Below are 20688 nucleotides of genomic sequence, written 5' to 3' on the forward strand. Positions count from 1 at the left end.
TAGGATAAAACAAAGAGGGAACTGGGGCACAGTCGATATTTTGCGAGGGAAGACGGATATGTGGGATTCTTGAATTCTAACCCAATGCCTGAAGGGGCTACAGCAAGCAACTGAAATCTGGGGAAGTCGAACAAGAGTCGGAGGCAGAAAGCAGCCCCAGCCTCTCACAGCCTTTTCCACCTCTCTTCTTTTTTCCTAGATCCATTGGCCAGCTCTCCCAAGCCACCAGCATGAGTGTCGTCTTGCAGGAAAAGGTCAGAGGGTGAGTCGTAATTGCTTGCCCCACAATACTCTTATTTTGCTTTAGCTCTCTTTGTGAATTAGAAAACTATGGGCCCAACCACATTTTTGTTTCTATTTATTTATTTATTTCATTTAATGCCATCTATTCTCTTCCTTGATCCATTTAAATCCCATGGTCTTCTGGCAGCCAGTTCACCAGATGTCATTGGACTTCAGCTTCCATCATCCCTATCCATTACAGCCATTGATTATGGGAGGTGCAGTCCAATGCACCGGAAGGGCCATTCATGGTTTGTAACTATTGCGCAGAATAATGTTGCCACCATGATATCTCCATTGCTGCCTTCTGATTCTGCTTTGTTTTTAGAAACTATGAGATCCACAAAGATTAATCTATAAGGCCTCCACCTATTAAAAACTTATTCCCAATCTATATATATATAAATGCTCTGTGCATAATGAGTACCTTAAAAACAAAAGAACTAAGTAACGAAATCACACCAAATTTGGCAACAAAACGTCTCACAACACAAGGAGTGACCATCACTCAAAAAATTATGATTTTGTCATTTGGGAGTTGTAGTTGCTGGGATTTATAGTTCACCTACAATCAAAGAGCATCCTGAACTCCATCAATGATGGAATTGAACCAAACTTGGCACACAGAACTCCCATGACCAACAGACAACACTAGAAGGGGTTGGTGGGCATTGACCTTGAGTTGGGAGTTGTAGTTCACCTACATCCAGAGAGCACTGTGGACTCAAACAATGATGGATCTGGACCAAACTTGTCACAAGCACTCAATACGCCCAAATATGATCACAGATGGCGTTTGGGGGAAATAGACCTTGACATTTAGGAGTTGTAATCACTGGGATTCACAGTTTACCTACAATCAAAGAGCATTCTGAACCCCACCAATGACAGAATCGCGGCAAACTTCCCATACAGAACCCCAATGACCAACAGAAAATACTTAAGGCCATCTAATCCAACTCCATCAGGGCAAGAAAACGTAATCAGAGTCCTCCTGACAAAGAGTCATTCAGCCATAGATAGATAGATAATATAGATAGATAGATAGATAGATATGATTCACACACACACACAAATATAGTATCATAGATTTGAAAGGGACCCCTAAAGAAGGACAATTATATGTCGCATGTTCCAGAGTAGGCAAACCAGACAATCTCCACATCAAAACAACAAGGAATCTGTTTACCCACAAGCATAAAGGAATTACATATATTAGAAGCCATTACTTTATTTTCCAGATCACCAGACTGGGCCACAGCAACGCGTGGCAGGGGACGGCTAGTCTGCTCTATACGGTTCGGGCCCAGCTTACTTGTCCAAACGCATCTGCCCCTACGTCCCACCTCGCAATTTAAGATCATCCGGGGAGGCCCTGTTCTCGCTCCCGTCAACAGCGCAAAGGCAACTGGCGGGAATGAGGAGCAGGGCTTTCTTGGCTGTGGCCCCCCACCTATGGAACACACTCCCTCGCTCCTGACCTTTAGAAAAATAAAATAAAATCATGGTTCTGGGACCAGGCCTTCGGACAATAGATGTATGCAGCTTTTAGTGGGACAAGGACTGGAACGGCAACTCGACTGATGAGATTGTTTTATGGTTTTAATAACTTTTGATATTTGATGATATACTGTTTTTAATATGATTTATGTCTAATATATGGTTTTACTATTGTAGTTGTAAGGCATTGAATTTTTGCCATTATCTATGTGTAAACCGCTTTGAGTCCCCCTAGGGGTGTGAAAAGCGGTATATAAATGCTGTAGATAAAGAATAAATAAATAAATATATTCAATTACTATTTATTTATTGATTTACCATATTTATCTACCACCTTTCTCAGCCCTAAGGCGACTCAAGGTGGTTTACAGTCGGCACAATTCGATGCCCCCAACAACATAAAATACAATTAAAAGCATTTAGAATATCATCATCATCATATTTAATTGCTTATTAATCGCCCTCCTTCCGAGAATGCTCTAGGCGATTTACAGCTAAATTGTAAAAGATAAAATACATACATACAGAATTTAAAAATTAACAGAGATCGAATGCTCTAGTAAAAAGCCAGGTCTTAAGTGCTAGAGTAAAAGGCCCTAAGTAACGCATGGCTCTCATATAGGGAGGCAAGGAATTCCATAAGGCAGGGGCAGAAATAGAAAAAGCCCTGAGTCTGGTCCTTTCCAAGTGCACTTCTCTAGGACCCGGTATATAGAGTAAGTCACGTTGGGCTGGTCGTTGCGACCTCCGATGATGGGAGAAGGAGAGGCGGTCCCTAAGGTACGATGGACCCTGGCCGTAAAGAATTTTAAAGGTCAGAACTAACATCTATAAAACCATGCAGACCAATAAAAACATAAATCCTCAGCATCTCCTTACTAAAATCATTTTCCAGTCGCATCGTCCAGTCGTTCCGTGGATCTAGATTTGCCAGTTACACTGCATTTGCAAATGCTTGCTCAAAAAGCCAAGTTTTAACTTTTTATGAAATGTTAGGAGGGAGGAGGCTGATCTAATATCCCTAGGGAGGGAGTTCCACAGCTGAGGGGCCACCACTGAGAAGGCCCTGTCTCTCGTTCTCGGCAAACACATTTGCGGAGAAGGTGGGACCGAGAGCAGGACCTCCCCAGACGATCTTAGAGTCCTAGATAGGAGAGATACGTTTGGACAGGTAAGCTGGTCCGGAACCGTTTAGGGCAGGGGTCCTCAAACTATTGCCCGAGTGCCGAATGCGGCCCTTTAAGGTCATTGACCTGGCCCTTGCTCAGGGTCAACCTAAGTCTGAAACGACTTGAAAGCACACAACAACAACAATAATCCTATCTCATCAGCCAAACACAGACCCACACTTCCCATTGAAATACTAATAAGTTTATATTTGTTGAAATTGTTCTTCATTTTAATTATTGTATTGTTTTTAACAGTTTTTTGCACTTTTTTTGTCGTGTCAGGAGTGACTCCTGGTGTGAGAGAATTGGCCGTCTGCAAGGACGTTGCCCAGGGGACGCCTGGATGATTTGATGTTTTTATCATCTTTGTGGGAGTCTTCACTCATTTCCCCGCATGAGGAGCTGGAGCTGATAGAGGGAGCTCATCTGCCTCTCCCCGGATGCGAACCTGCAACCTGTCGGTCTTCAGTCCTGCCAGCACAGGGGTTTAACCCACTGCGCCACCGGGGGCTCCTGTTTTTTGCACTACAAATAAGATATGTGCAGTGTGCATAGGAATTCATTCATGCTTTTTTCAAATTATAATCCGGCCCTCCCACAGTTTGAGGGACTGTGAACTGGCCCTCTGTTTAAAAAATTTGAGGACCCCTGGTTTAGGGCTTTATAGGCTAAAGCCAGCACTTTGAATTGTGCCCAGTAGACTGGCAGCCATTGGAGCAGGCGCAACAGAGGAGTTGTGTGCGGAAATGGCTGGGATGAAGAAGGTGAAATTGTACCATCTCCTGACTACTTGTGATACCATAACTGCCAGCTTATGTCCTACTTCTCTCCCATCCTGTCCTTTAGGGTGAATGTTTCAACTATATACGGCTTATGGAGCCACTGAATCGCACCCACATCTATGCATGTGGAACAGGTGCCTACCATCCAGTCTGTGCCCTCATCAACCGTGGGTGGCGCTCTGAAGTAAGTGGAAAAACTTGAGTCACTAATAAAGTAGTCATTCAAAAGTAGCACATACACATGACAATAGGGAGGCATCAGGTTATGTCCCTAGTGTCTGCAGGTAGGCTGGGTATGAAATCTTGCCTGACATCCTGGAGGGCAATTTCAGTGTCATTGTAGACCAAGGGTGTGAATAGTGCAGCCCTCTGAGAGTTGTTGGACTGCAACTCCCAGCAGCCTTGGACAGCACTAAAGAATGCTGGGAACTGGTGTCAAAAGGTGTTGGGAGGGCTTCATGACTCCTATACAGAGTGTAAGCAATACCAGGTGAACTGTGAAACGTACTCCAAGATGAACTGAATCACCTCAACTGGGCTCTACAGGCCAATGGATACTCCATCTCAGACATCAGAAGAGCTGCAAGACCGAGAACAAGCAACGAGAGTCAAGACAGAGATCCACCCAGAGGAAAAGTGCTCTTGCAATACATCAAGGGAACCACTGACCGCATAGGGAAGCTGATGAGGAAACACAACATACAAACTATCTACCAATCCACCAAGAAAATCCAACAAATGCTACGTTCAGCAAAGGACAAGAGGGATCCTCTCAACACTGCCGGAGTCTACCGCATACCATGCAGCTGTGGACAAGTCTACATAGGGACCACCAAATGCAGCATCGCCCAAACACGATTCAAGGAACATGAAAGCAGGGGCGGCTCATCCATTACGCAAAGTAAGCAGTTGCAGTACACTTTTTTTTTGCCAGGGGCGCAGAGGTGCCTCTGTAAATGCCCCTCGACCACCACTTGAGGAGCGCCCCGTTGGCTCACAACAGCCCTAGCAGTCCGGGGGAAGCCTCAGTAACCTATTACGCAAAGTAAGCATTTGCAGTATCGTTGATTGTGCCCAGGGGCACTCTTGAGGCGCTCTTGGGGAAAAATAGACCTTGACATATGCGAGTTGTAGTTACTGGGATGTATAATTCACCTACAATCAAAGAGCATTCTGAACTCCACCAATGATGGAATTGAACCAAATATGGCACACAGTACTCCCACGACAAACAGAAAATAGATATCAATAATTTGGGGGGGGGGGGGCTCCAAAATACTGTTTGCTTACCATTGAAAATTACCTAGGGCCGCCTCTGCATGAAAGGCACTGCAGACTACTTCAACCAGAGAAGTCAGCCATAGCAGAGCACCTGATGAACCAACCTGGACACAACATATTATTTGAGGACACAGAAATGCTGTACCACTCTCACAACCACCAAGTCAGACTACACAGAGAAGCCATTGAAATCCACAAGCATGTGGACAATTTCAACAGAAAGGAGGAAATCGTGAAAATGAACAAAATCTGGCTACCAGTATTAAAAAAAACTCTAAAATTACAACAACAAAACAACAGAGAGGAAACAATCGGGGACATCTAATCACCTCTCAACAAAAGACTGCCCCAGGCACTGCCAGGCCATCAAATGCTAATCAAGGTGGTCAGTTGAAACATTCACACCTAGCTCCAACAGACAAGAGTTCTTTGTCCCATCCTGGTCATTCCACAGATATATAAACCCTTTTTCCTAGTTCCATCAGACCTCACTATCTCTGAGGATGCTTGCCATAGATGTAGGTGAAACGTCAGGAAAGAATGCCTCTAAAACATGGTCATATAGCCCGAAGAAACCTACAACAAACCAGTGATTCTGGCCGTGAAAGCCTTCGACAATACATGTGAAACATTCTCTTTATAATAATAATAAACTTCATTTATACCCCACCACCACCTCCCCAAAGGCGACTCGGAGCAGCTTACATGAGGCCAAGCCCATGTTAGGAGCTTTCCTATGTTCAGAGGGAAAGGGAAGCTAGGTCAGGAAGAGAGTGGACCGGGAGGCCCACTGGAAGCAGGATAGGAGGACCTAGGTGGTGGAGTTCAAGATACGTTGCATCCGTGCTAACTTTTCTGTCTTTTTCTGCTCTTTTCTCTCTGTGAAGGAGTATCTCTTCCGCATGGTTCCTCGTTCAATGGAGCCAGGAAAAGGCAAATGCTCTTATGACCCCCGGCAGCACAGCATGGCAGTACTAGTTAGTAAGTGGCTATGTGTAATTGAGTAATTGTGATTGGGAAGCATTTCAGAATCACTTGTTTACTATCTTCAAGAGCCTTGGCTGGCTGGCACGGCATGGGCTTTGGATGTATAAAATCCCATATTTGTGACTGGCATCTCCAGTGTAAAGAATCTTGAGTAGCAAGATAGTAGGACAGTGGTTCTCAGCTTTGCTAATGCCGTGACCCCTTAATGCAATTTCATATGTTGTGGTGACCCACAACCATAATATTGTTTTCGTTGCTACTTGATACCTGTCATTTTAATACTGTTATAAATTGTAATGTAAATATCCGATATGCAGGATATATTTTCATTCACTGGACTAAATTGAGCACAAATACCCAATATGTCCAAATGTGAATGCTAGTGAGGTTGTGGGGGGGATTGATTTTATAATTTGGGAGTTGTAGTTGCTGGGATTTATAGGTCCCCTATAATCAAAGAGCATTCTGAACACCAGCGATGGATTTAAACCGAACTTGGCACACAGAACTCCCATGACCAACAGAAAACACTGGAAGGGTTTGGTGGGCATTGACCTTGATTTTGGGAGTTGTAGTTCACCTATATCCAGAGGAGTGATGTGGATTCATGCAATGATGGATCTGGACCAAACTTGGCATGAATACTCAATATGCGCAAATGTGAACACTGGTGGAGGCTGGGGAAAATAGACCTTGATTTTGGGAGTTGTAGTTCACCTATATCCAGAGGAATGTTGTGGATTCATGCAATGATGGATCTGGACCAAACTTGGCATGAATACTCAATATGCCCAAATGTGAACACTGGTGGAGGCTGGGGGAAATAGACCTTGATTTGGGGAGTTGTAGTTGTTGGGATTTATAGTTCACCTACAAACAAAGAGCATTCTGAACTCGACCAACATTAGAATTGGGTCAAACTTCCCACACAGAATCCCAATGACCAACAGAAAATACTACGTTTTCTGATGGACTTTGGCGACCCCTTTGACACCCCCTCACGACCCCCTCAGGGGTCCTGACCCCCAGGTTGAGAAACACTGTGGTAGGAGGCCCCCAATCTCTTGATGGCTGGTGCAAGTTAGAATAGATGGTATTGGATAATATTCTATGCATCTCATGCTCGTATTAACTATCCTGGATCAGAGCAAAGATTGTCTGTTCCAGTATTTTATTTCTATAGTAGCCAATGAGATACTTACGGAAATTACACAAGAGATGCGTAAGTGCAGTAAGATCCTTCCACTCATGTTCTTCAGTAACTGGCATGGAGCATTATATTGCCTCTAATATTGGAGGTAATACACACCCATTAGGGCAATAATAATAATAATAATAATAATAATAATAATTATAATTGATTTATATACCGCTCCATCTTCCCGAGGGGACTCAGAATGGTTCCCAAGTAACATCACAAAACATACAAAGTAAAAAACAACATAACCATAAGATTAACAAAACAAAATATAAGCATAAAAATGTCGCCATAACACACATATACTAAAAAGTCATAGGAAATGTTACATCTTGCTCCCTTGTTTTTGGACTTGTTTTGTAGTCATCTGATACCCCGTGTATCTCTCTTCTTTTTTCTTTCCGCAGATAACACACTCTATGCTGGTGTTCATGTGGATTTTATGAGCACAGATGCGGCCTTGTTCCGTACCATGGGGCCTCGTCCAGCTGTCCGGACTGAGCAACACGATTCCCGCTGGCTCTATGGTAGGAAAAAAAAAAGAATTGCTAGAATAGTAGATGAGGCCTTGAGATAAGAGTGGGATAGGATGTTGTTTGTTGAGTAAGAATAAGGGTAGATAAAATAAGTTAGAATGCAGAATGACCAGAGTGATAGAAAATACAGAGGGCAGATGTATTGTCAAAGGCTTTCATGGCCAGAATTACAGGGTTGTTGTAGGTTTTTTCGGGCTATATGGCCATGTTCTAGAGGCATTCTCTCCTGACGTTTCGCCTGCATCTATGGCAAGCATCCTCAGAGGTAGTGAGGTCTGTTGGAACTAAAACCTTTAGAATTTTTTTAATACTGGTAGCCAGCATATTATTTGAGAACACAGAAATGCTGGACCACTCTCACAACCACCATGTCAGACTACACAGAGAAGCCACTGAAATCCACAAGCATGTAGACAATTTCAACAGAAAGGAAGAAACAATGAAAATGAACAAAATATGGCTACCAGTATTAAAAAAAACTCTAAAATTACAATAGCAAAACAACAGAGAGGAAACAATCAATGACATCTAATCACCTCTCATCAAAAGATTGCCCCAGGCACTGCCAGGCCATCAAATGCTAATCAAGGTGGTCAGCTGAAACATTCACACCTAGCTCCAGCAGACAAGAGTTCTTTGTCCCACCCTGGTCATTCCTCAGATATATAAACCCACTTTCCTAGTTCCAACAGACCTCACTACCTCTGAGGATGCTTGCCATAGATGCAGGCAAAACATCAGGAGAGAATGCCTCTAGAATATGGCCATATATAGCCCGAAGAAACCTACAACAACCCAATCATATTGTTTGTTTCTTAGACCACTTTTTCCCAAAATTCTTTAACTATATTACACGTCCACCATACATGGAAAAATGATCCCTTCGTTCTTGTTGTTGTTGTTGTTGTTGTTGTTGTTGTTGTGTTTTGGGTTTTTTTTTTTGGTAAAGGCAAAACTTCTTGATGATGGAGTTTTCTTGGCAATATTTGTTGGTAGGGGGGGAAGGGGTCACCATTCTTTGAGGCTGGGAAGGCATGGCTTGCCCAGGGTCATCCACTGTGTTGGAGCCCCCGGTGGCGCAGTGGGTTAAACCCCTGTGCCGGCAGGACTGAAGACCAACAGGTCGCAGGTTCGAATCCAGGAAGAGGTGGATGAGCTCCCTCTATCAGCTCCAGCTCCTCATGCGGGGACATGAGAGAAGCCTCCCACAAGGATGATAAAAACATCAATTCATCTGGGCGTCCCCTGGGCAACGTCCTTAAGCTACAATTCCCATTGGCGCCTTACATTTTGTAGTAGGGCATCGCTATTATATTCTTTGGATTTGGTTACTTTCGAGACCCTTACCAACACTATCAGGGTAAAATGTTTGCTTATGCCATCAAATGGTGACACAAAGAAATAGCCTCTTTTCCCCTCTCCCCCTAGACCCTGTGTTCCTCCAAGCCCACGTCATCCCCGACAGCTCCGACCACAACGACGACAAGCTCTACTTCTTTTTCCGTGAGAAAGCACTTGAGGGTGCCGTGGGGCCTGCTGTGCTCGCTCGGGTGGGACGGGTTTGCCTGGTGAGCGACGCTTGGAGTGGGGCGCACACACAGAACTGGGTCTTTTGCTTGAGGCATGGATGGGGCGCCAAGCCGAGAAAGATGGAGAGGCTGGGGGCTGCTGCCTGAGGTCTGTGTGCGTGTGTGTACTTTGTGGGAGATGGCTGTTGCTCCCCTTGCCACAGAGCTAACGTGGCGCTTGGAGATCCTTCAGAGGGAGAAAAGGGCTCCAATCAGTGTGTTGGATTGAAGCAGAGCTTGAGCAAGTTCCATTTTGCATTACAACTCCCAGAATCCCCCAACCAGCATGGCCAGCCTCTGGGGGATTCTGGTGGATCTTAGGAGATCCTGCGAGTTATAAACACAGAGAGGAAAAGGAACTTTTTCAAGCTGTGGGGGACTAAGAAATGCTATGTGCACTGCCCTAATTGTTTAAAGATGATGGTACTGAGGATAAACAACAAAAGTGACCGGGTTGTGGGTTTTTTCAGGCTATATGGCCATGTTCTAGAGCAGGGGTCCTCAAACTTTTTAAACCGGGGGCCAGTTTACTGTCCCTCAGACCAATGGAGGGCCGGACTATAGTTTTTTTTAAAAAAAACAATTAAAAAATTCCTATGCACATTGCACATATCTTATTTTGCTGTGTGGAAGGACCCTTAGAGGGGGTTCTTTCTAGCCCTCTTTAGGCAGTAATTCCAGGAGCAGAGAATGGGAAATCTTCCTATTTCTAGTCTGAACAAAATCTAAAATTATAACTGTAAATAAATAACAACACTCAAACACAGGGGAACTCCAGACAAGAAACAACCAGGGCCAGCTAATCACCTCTCAACAAAGGATTCTCCCTAAAAGCTGTCAGGCTATGAAATGGCAATCAAGATGGGCAATTGAAACATTCATACCTACCTCCAACAGACAAGAGTTCTTTCTCCCACCCTGGATCTTCCAAGATTTTCCTGGTTAAAGGTTTTCCTCTGACATGAAGTCCAGTCGTGTCTGACTCTGGGGTGTGGTGCTCATCTGCATTTCTAAGCCGAAGAGCCAGCGTTGTCCGTAGACACCTCCAAGGTCATGTGGCCAGCATGACTGCATGGCGCACCAGGGCAGCCTCCCTTGGACAGCCTGAGCCAGCCAAGGGAGGAGCAGACCCGCGCGGCTTACTTGCGAGTAAAGCACCTCGCGAGGTGCTTTACGCGCAAGTAGACCACGCGGGTCTGCTCCTCCCTTGGCTGGCTCAGGCTGTCCATCAGGCCCGATGGACAGCGTGAGCCTGCCAAGGGAGGAGCAGGCCCGCGCGGCTTACTTGCGAGTAAGGGAGGCTGCTCCGCGTGGTCTACTTGCGTGTAAAGCACCTCGCGAGGTGCTTTACGTGCAAGTAGACCACGCGGAGCAGCCTCCCTTGGCTGGCTCAGACTCCCTTGCCTGGCTCAGGCCCGATGGACAGCGCGAGCCTGCCAAGGGAGGAGCAGGCCCGCGCGGCTTACTTGTGAGTAAAGCACCTCGCGAGGTGCTTTACACGCAAGTAGACCACGCGGAGCAGCCTCCCTTGGCTGGCTCAGGCTGTCCATCAGGCCCGATGGACAGCGTGAGCCTGCCAAGGGAGGCTGCTCCGCGTGGTCTACTTGCGCGTAAAGCACCTCGCGAGGTGCTTTACGCGCGAGTAGACCATGCGGAGCAGCCTCCCTTGGCTGGCTCGCACTGTCCATCGGGCCTAACAGATAGCGTGAGCCAGCCAATGGAGGGGCACTGTGTGGTGGGGGGGCGCTCCTCCTCCGCGGGCCGGATCAGGGCCCTTGGTGGGCCGGAAGTGGCCCGCGGGCCGTAGTTTGGGGACCCCTGTTCTAGAGGCATTCTCTCCTGACATTTTGCCTGCATCTATGGCAAGCATCCTCGGAGGTTGTGTGACCTGTCGGCAGTGCTTGTCAACTACCAAAGGTGCCTGGCTGGCTATTGACAAACCCACCCACACACACAGATAGATCTATATAAATAAAAATGTAATGTTCGTTTGTGGTATTCACAGAACTCAAAAACCGCTGGACAAATTGACACCAAATTTGGACACAAGACACCCAACAACCCAATGTATGTCCTTCACTCAAAAAAATTGATTTTGCCATTTGGGAGTTGTAGTTGCTGGGATTTATAGTTCACCTAAAATCAAACAGTATTCTGAACCCCACCAACGATAGAATTGAACCAAACTTGTCACACAGTTCTCCCATGACCAACAGAAAATAGTGGAAGGGTTTGGTGGGCAGTGTCCTTTGGTTTTGGAGTTGTAGTTCACCTACATCCAGAGATCACTGTGAACTCAAACAATGATGGATCTCGACCAAACTTGACATGGATACTCAATATGGCCAAATGTGAACACTGGTGGAGTTTGGGGTAAATAGAGCTTGACATTTGGAGTTGTAGTTGCTGGAATTTATAGTTCAACACAATCAAAGAGCATTCTGAACTTCACCGATGATGGAATTGAACCAAACGTGGCACACAGAACTCCCATGACCAACGGAAAATACTGGAAGGGTTTGGTGGGCATTGACCTTGGGATTGGGAGTTGTAGTTCACTTACATCCAGAGAGCACTGTGGACTCAAACAATGATCGATCTGGACCAACTCTACATGAATACTCGATATGCCCAAATGTGAACACTGGTGGAGTTTGAGGGAAATAGAATCTTGACATTTGGGAGTTGTAGTTTCTGGGATTTATAGTTCATCTACAATCACAGAGCATTCTGAACCCCACCAACGACAGAGTTGGGGCAAACCTCCCACACAGAACCCCCATGACTATCAGAAAATACTTAAGGCCATCCATTCCAACTCCCTTTAACCTTGGCAAGAAAACGTAATCAAAGCCCTCCTGACAAAGAGACATCCAGCCATATATATATATATGATTCACACACACACGGATATAGTATAGTAGATTTGAAAGGAACCTCTAAAGGACATTTATATGTTGCATGTTCCAGAGTAGGCAAACCAGATAATCTCCACATCAACACTGACAAAAACAACAAGAAATACTGTTTACCCACAAGCATAAAGGCATTGCATATATTATAAACCAACACTTTCTCAGACTGGGCCACAGCAACACGTGGCAGGGGACAGCTAGTATCTACATAAAAACTCCAACCAAAACCAAAGTCAAAAAAAGAAGCACCATTAAAGCCTTGGCAGAAAGCCGTGCAAAAAGAATCTGCGAACCCCACCTTCTCCAAGATGAACTGAACCACCTCAACTGGGCTCTCCAGGCCAATGGATACTCCACCTCAGACATCAGAAGAGCTGCAAGACCAAGAACAAGCCACGGGAGTCAAGATGAAGATCCACCCAGAGAAAAGTGTTCTTGCCATACATCAAGGGAACCACTGATCGCATAGGGAAGCTGATGAGGAAACACAACATACAAACTATCTACAGACCCACCAAGAAAATCCAACAAATGCTACGTTCAGCAAAGGACAAGAGGGATCCTCTCACTTCTGCAGGAGTCTACCGTATACCATGCAGCTGTGGACAAGTCTACATAGGGACCACCAAACGCAGCATTGCCCAAACACGAATCAAGGAACATGAAAGGCATTGCAGACTACTTCAACCAGAGAAGTCAGCCATAGCAGAGCACCTGATAAACCAACCAGGACACAGCATATTATTTGAGAACACAGAAATGCCGGATCACTCTCACAACCACTATGTCACCTGATTAACCAATAATAATAATAATAATAATAATAATAATAATAATAATAATACTTTATTTATACCCCGCTACCATCTCCCCAAGGGACTTGGTGTGGCTTACATGAGACCGAGCCCATAGAACAACAATAATAAAAGCAATAACAAAACATCAATACAAAACAATCAAAATAAATCTCATAAACAAAAAATAAACAGTAACAGTAACAACAAGCATTTAAAAACCTATGACTGGGCCAAATGTGATAATTAAAAATTTAAAAATAGTGCTGGGCATGAACAAGGTAATATACTGGGATAGAATTTTCGGCGAGAGATGGAGTGAGCAAACAATCTTAAATCAATGATAAAGTGCATTTAGAGGACCTATTGCTGAGAGTATTTCCTTATTCTGGGAAGGCACACTGGAACAACCACGTTTTCAGGCTCCTCCTAAAGACTGCCAATGTTGGGGCATGTCTGATGTCCTTGAGCAGTGAGTTCCAGAGTCGAGGGGCCACTAACGAGAAGGTCCTCTCCCTCGTCCCCACCAATCACACCTGCGATGGAGGTGGGAGTGCGAGCAGGGCCTCTCCAGATGATCGAAGGGATCGTGTGGGTTCGTACACAGAAATGTGGTCACGCAAGTAGGCAGGTCCCAAACCATTATTTGAGAACAGAGAAATGCTGGACCACTCTAACAACCACTATGTCAGACTACACAGAGAAGCCATTGAAATCCACAAGCATGTGGACAGTTTCAACAGAAAGGAAACCATGAAAATGAACAAAATATGGCTAGCAGTATTAAAAAAAACCTCTAAAATTAGAACAGCAAAACAACAGAGAGGAAACAATCAAGGACATCTAATCACCTCTCAGCAAAAGATTGCCCCAGGCACCAACAAGCCACACCAAACAACTGCCAGGCCATCAAATGCAGTTGAAACATTCACACCTAGCTCCTGGGAGTCACTCTGGACTGTGCCCTGACCTACAAGAAGCATTGCCTAAATATCAAGCAAAAAGTGGGTGCTAGAAACAATATAATACGAAAGCTTACTGGCACAACCTGGGGATCACAACCAGACACAGTGAAGACATTCACTGTTGCGCTGTGCTACTCTCCTGCTGAGTATGCATGCCCAGTGTGGAACACATCTCACCACACTAAAACAATGGATGTGGCTCTTAATGAGACATGCTGCATTATCACAGGATGTCTGCGCCCTACACCACTGGAGAAACTACACCACCTGACATCCGCTGGGAAGTAGCAGCCAATAGTGAAAGGACCAAGGCAGAGACATCTCCAGCTCATCCCTTGTTTGGGTATCAGCCAGCACGTCAACGACTTAAATCAAGAAATCGTTTTCTAAGATCTACAGAGACACTCGCTGAAACACCTCAGCAAGTGAGAGTCCAAAAGTGGCAGGCTCAAACCCAGGGCCTCAATCAATGGCTGATACCCAATGAGAGACTCCCCCCTGGGCACACAGAAGACTGGGCGACTTGGAAGGCGCTGAACAGACTGCGCTCTGGCACCATGAGATGCAGGGCCAACCTTCAGAAATGGGGCTACAAAGTGGAATCCACAACATGCGAGTGTGGAGAAGAGCAAACCACTGACCACCTGCTGCAATGCAACCTGAGCCCTGCCACATGCACAAGGGAGGACCTTCTTGCGGCAACACCAGAAGCACTCCAAGTGGCCAGATACTGGTCAAAGGACATTTGATCAACTACCAAGCTTGCAAACTCTGTGTCTTTTGTATGTTTGTTTGTTTGTTCTGTCAAAAATGGAATACAACTGTTTGGTTTCCTGACACGATAAATAAAATACCTAGCTCCAGCAGACAAGAGTCCTTTGTCCACCCTGGTCATTTCACAGATATATAAACCCATTCTCTTAGTTCCAACAGACCTCACTACCTCTGAGGATGCTTGCCATAGATGCAGGCGAAACGTCAGGAGAGAATGCCTCTAGAACATGGCCATATAGCCCGAAAAAACCTACAACAACCCAAACAGGGCTCTTGTTATAACTTCTTTGAATAGCAAATTGAATGTCAGGAATGCTATAAAAGGTCCATTGATAAACAAGAAGAAAGCAAAAAACCCAATGTTTATAGAAGTGGAAAATGAGACAATAAAACATCACCACTCTAGTTTTCTTAATGAGGACTGATCATTCTTTAAGTGGCTGCTAAATGTCAAATGATGTTTTCAAGGATGTGGTGAGGAGTAAATGGAAATATTTTTCAATTTGGCAGGGCTTTTTGTTTCGCTGAAACCTTAAACAGAATTCTTCAGTTTGATGTGTATCGCTCCAGTCCACACAGTAGACTCTTTTATTTGTGTTCCCACTAGTACAAAGCAATCCAAATGCAGAGTCGTGTCTGCTGGCCCCATACCTGCTGTGAAAGTGCTCTATGCTACAGCATACATATGTCATATGCATGTACCATATGCATATCACATATGGTATGTGTATATTTTGCTCTGCCTGGATCACAGGTTCTGAGCATAATTTGCTGAAACTATTCCCTGGTGAAAGCTTTATTGAAATTAAGGAGACTTGGAATAAGAAGCTCGTAGCTTTCTTCGGAGTAGTGGGTTAAGTTACTGAGCTGCTGAACTTGCTGATCAAAAAGTCACAGGTTCGAATCCAGAGAGAGGGGTGAGCTCCTGCTGTTAGCCCCAGCTTCTGCCAACCTAACAGTTCAAAACATGGAAATGTGAGTAGATCAATAGGTACCGCTCAGGCGGGAAGATAACAGCGCTCCATGCAGTCATGCCGGCCACATAACCTTGGAGGTATTGTCGAAGGCTTTCATGTCTGGAATCACTGGGTTGTTGTAGGTTTTTTCAGGCTATATGGCCATGGTCTAGAGGCATTTTCTCCTGACGTTTCGCCTGCATCTATGGCAAGCATCCTCACTATCTCTGAGGATGCTTGCCATAGATGCAGGTGAAACGTCAGGAGAAAATGCCTCTAGACCATGGCCATATAGCCCGAAAAATCCTACAACAACCCAACCTTGGAGGTGTCTATGGACAATGCCGACTCCGCTTAGAAATATTTTTATTATTTATTTATTTCATTTACTTATACCCCGCCCTTCTCACCCCGATGAGCACCAACCCCCAGAGTCCAATACGACTGGACTTAATGTCAGGGGACAACTTTACATTTACCTAGAGTTTCGGGAGCTGTCCTTTGTTAGATAAAAATGAGAAATCGGGAAATTAAAAAATTTAAAGACACAACTGGACTTAATGTCAGGGGAGAAATTTACCTTTTAACGATTGTTATTATTATTTAGAGAGTGTGATGATTGCTGTTGATCCAATTCTACAGAGGTGTGACATTTATAACCCAGGAACAAAAATTGTGCTACATAGTGTAATGAATCATAGAGTCATAGATTCATGCTGGGGACTACAAACACCAGAATCCTCAAGCTAATTACAAAAAAAAAATGAACTTTTATAAGAAGTTATCCTTAGTTAGTAGAACAGTGACTTCAATTGTCTGTTGATTCAAAAACCCGGCATTTGTGGAATTCATAGAATCATAGAGTTGGAAGAGACCTCGTGGGCCATCCAGTCCAAGAAGCAGGAATATTGCATTCAAATCACCCCTGACAGATGGCGAGGCACACACAAATACGCACACACATACATCTACATACACACACATATACATATACACATGCACACACAAACATACACATGCACACATATATAAACACAAATATGCATAGAGACAAGCACACACATATACACAATATACATATACACATTTAAACACACAAATATATACACACAGATATACATCCACCCACACACACACACGTGTGTATGTGTGTGTGTGTGTATGTGTGTGTGTGTGTATAAGGTAAAGGTTGTACCCTGACATTAAGTCCAGTCATAGTTCCGTAATTTTGCTACTGTTATGAATCATAATGTAAATATCTGATATGCAGGATGTATTTTCATTCACTAGACCAAATCTGGCGCAAATACACAATACACCCAAATATGAACCTATAAATTCATACAGAGATCATAGAATCATAGAATCAAAGAGTTGGAAGAGACCTCATGGGCCATCCAGTCCAACCCCCTGCCAAGAAGCAGGAATATTGCATTCAAATCACCCCTGACAGATGGCCATCCAGCCTCTGTTTAAAAGCTCCCAAAGAAGGAGCCTCCACCACCCTCTGGGGCAGAGAGTTCCACTGCTGAACGGCTCTCACAGTCAGGAAGTTCTTCCTAATGTTCAGATGGAATCTCCTCTCTTGTAGTTTGAAGCCATTGTTTTGTGTCCTAGTCTCCAAGGAAGCAGAAAACAAGCTTGCTCCCTCCTCCCTGTGGCTTCCTCTCACATATTTATACATGGCTATCATATCTCCTCTCAGCCTTCTCTTCTTCAGGCTATACATGCCCAGCTCATTAAGCCGCTCCTCATAGGGCTTGTTCTCCAGACCCTTGATCATTTTAGTCGCCCTCCTCTGGACACATTCCAGCTTGTCAATATCTCTCTTGAATTGTGGTGCCCAGAATTGGACACAATATTCCAGGTGTGGTCTAACCAAAGCAGAATAGAGGGGTAGCATGACTTCCCTAGATCTAGACACTATGCTCCTATTGATGCAGGCCAAAGTCCCATTGGCTTTTTTTGCCACCACATCACATTGTTGGCTGACTCTGGGGTGTGGTGCTCATCTCCATTTCTAAGCCGAAGAACCGGCGTTGTCCATAGACACCTCCAAGGTCATGTGGCCGGCATGACTGCATGGAGTGCCATTACATATACATACACACACACATATACACAGATACACAAATATATAAACATATATATACACACACACAAAACACATATATACAGACTGGGTCACAGCAACGCATGGCAGGGGACGTCTAGTCTATATAAATAAAAATGTAATGTTCGTTTGTGGGGTTAACAGAACTCAAAAACCACTGGACGAATTGACACAAAATTTGGACACAAGACACCTAACAACCCAATGTATGTCCTTCACTCAAAAATAATTGATTTTGTCATTTGGGAGTTGTAGTTGCTGGGATTTATAGTTCACCTACAATCAAAGAGCATTCTGAACCCCACCAACGATAGAATTGGGCCAAACCTCCCACACAGAGCCCTCATGACCTACGGAAAATACTGGAAGGGTTTGTGGGCAGTGTCCTTTGGTTTTGGAGTTGTAGTTCACCTACATCGAAAGATCACTGTGGACTCAAACAATGATGGATCTGGACCAAACTCTACACAAATACTCAATATGCCCAAATGTGAACACTGGTGGAGTTTGGGGAAAATAGAGTTGGACATTTGGGAGTTGTAGTTGCTGGGATTTATAGTTCACCTACTATGAAAGAACATTCTGAACCCCACCAACGATAGAATTGTTGGTGGGGTTCAGAACCCCCATGGCCACCAAGTGGGCCACAGCAAGGCATGGCAGGGGACAGCTAGTAGTACATAAATGTAATTATGTGGCCTTGGCATTGAAAATATTACCAGCCACATAAAATGATATGACGGATTGGATGTGTTTGACATGTGTGGTTAAAAGTCATGTTTCCATATGAAACCAAGAATTCCTCTTTTATTTAATGTTACTGAGAATTCCCACCGTTCCTCCTTCTTCAGATTGCCAAATAATCTTATTCTTGCTCCTTTTATACATGCCGAAGTTGGGCCAGAAACACCTCCCCCAGTGCAAACCAGAACATGGAAAAGCTAATTTATTTGGACGGCAGTTTCCAGAGTTCCCCAATCAATATGACCAGTGGCTATACTGGTTGACTAGAGCAGTGTTTCTCAACCTTCCTCAAGCCGCGACCCCTTAATACAGTTCCTCCTGTTATGGTGACCCCCAGCCATAGATTATTTTCATTGCTACTTCATAACAGTAATTTTTCTACTGTTATGAATAGTAATGTAAATATCTGATATGCAGGATGGATTTTCATTCACTGGACCAAATCTGGCACAAATACACAATACACCCAAATTTGAATACTGGTGGGGTTTAGAGGGGATTAATTTTGTCATTTGGGAATTGTAGTTTATTTTATTTATTTATTTAGAAGTTTTATATACCGGTCTTCTCCACTTCCGAGGAGGGACTCAGGCCGGTTCACAACATGTGTTCATATACAGTAATATAAGAACAGCACAGTGCATCATTATACATTAAAATATAAAATACAATAAAATACATCATCACATTACACAAGCCAAGTTGTCAAATACAGTCACAATTCATCGCCATCCTTCCATGTGGACAAGGGTTATTGACTTAATTATCGAATGCCATATTCCAAAGCCAGGTTTTTATTAGCTTTCTAAAGGTCAGGAGGGAAGGAGCAGATCTAGTCTCTGGTGGGAAGGAATTCCAAAGCCGAGGGGCCACCACCGAGAAGGCCCTGTCCCTCGTTCCCACCAGATGCGATTGCGTGGGTGGTGGGACCGAGAGCAGGGCCCCTCCGGAAGATCTTAGTAACCTTGATGGTTCATAGAGGAGAATCTGTTTTTGATTATAGGCAAATTATAAATCCTATAAATTGAAGGAGCTGAGGGTGGTGACGGCCAACAGGGAGCTCTGGCGTGGGCTGGTCCATGAGGTCACGAAGAGTCGGAGACGACTGAACGAATGAACAACAACAACACTAAATCCTAGTTGCTAGGATTTATAGTTCACCTATAATCAAAAAGCTTTCTGAACTCCACCAATGATGGTATTGAACCAAAACTGGCACACAGAATTCCCATGACCAGCAGAAAATACTGGAAGGATTTGGTGGGCATTGACCTTGAGTTTTGGTGTTGTAGTCCACCTACATCCATAGAGCACTGTGGACTCAAACAATGATGGATTGGACAAAACTTGGCATAAATACGCAATATTCCCAAATGTGAAGTTTGGGGAAAATAGACTTGGACATTTGGGAGTTGTAGTTGCTGGGATTTATAGTTCACCTACTATGAAAGAGCATTCTGAACCCCACCAATGATAGAATTGGGCCAAACTTCCCACACAGTATCTCCATGACCGACAGAAAATACTGTGTTTTCTGATGGTCTTTGGCGACCCCTCTGATACCCCCTTGTGACACCCCCCCCCCCAAGAGTCCCGACCCCCAGGTTGAGAAACACTGGACTAGACAATGCTGGAATCTGACATTCAAACAAGAAACTTTCCTAAGTTCTGATAATAAGCTGGCTTTTCCGAACATGCAGCCTGAACATGGCTGTAGTCCTCTGTTTGTGGGATTCGCATCTTACACTATGGGGGCCTCCTTTATACTAGCAGAGTGCCTTTCTTTCTCCCCTTTTCCCTACAGAATGATGACGGAGGACAACGCTCCTTGGTGAACAAGTGGACAACGTTCTTGAAAGCTCGTTTAGTTTGCTCTGTAATTGGAGATGATGGCGTGGAGACCTTTTTCGATGAGCTGCGTAAGCCACTCTTTTTGAAGCAGGGTTTTGTTTTGGCAGCCAGGAATGAATGACATTGTGGGTGGGCAAAGGATTTATTGATAAGCAATAAAGGAGCTGGGCACGTTTAGCCTGAAGAAGAGAAGGCTGAGAGGAGACATGATAGCCATGTATAAATATGTGAGAGGAAGCCACAGGGAGGAGGGAGCAAGCTTGTTTTCTGCTT

The 20688-nt window shown here is 44.5% G+C and overlaps 1 protein-coding gene across 3 annotated transcripts in view; it reads left to right on the forward strand.

The window, feature by feature from the left end:
- The window catches only part of LOC132765475 (semaphorin-3F-like), a 73169-nt gene that overhangs the window by 32721 nt on the left and 19760 nt on the right, over positions 1–20688 (forward strand). For all 3 annotated transcript variants that reach the window (XM_067464168.1, XM_067464166.1, XM_067464167.1), the window contains exons 4-9: positions 200–262; positions 3798–3917; positions 5902–5995; positions 7607–7726; positions 9164–9303; positions 20369–20483. In XM_067464168.1, coding sequence (XP_067320269.1) covers positions 200–262; positions 3798–3917; positions 5902–5995; positions 7607–7726; positions 9164–9303; positions 20369–20483 — 652 coding nt within the window. The remainder of the gene's footprint in view (positions 1–199; positions 263–3797; positions 3918–5901; positions 5996–7606; positions 7727–9163; positions 9304–20368; positions 20484–20688) is intronic.

Source organism: Anolis sagrei, chromosome 2 (genome assembly GCF_037176765.1).
Source record: "Anolis sagrei isolate rAnoSag1 chromosome 2, rAnoSag1.mat, whole genome shotgun sequence".
In the NCBI taxonomy this organism is placed as follows: domain Eukaryota; kingdom Metazoa; phylum Chordata; class Lepidosauria; order Squamata; family Dactyloidae; genus Anolis; species Anolis sagrei.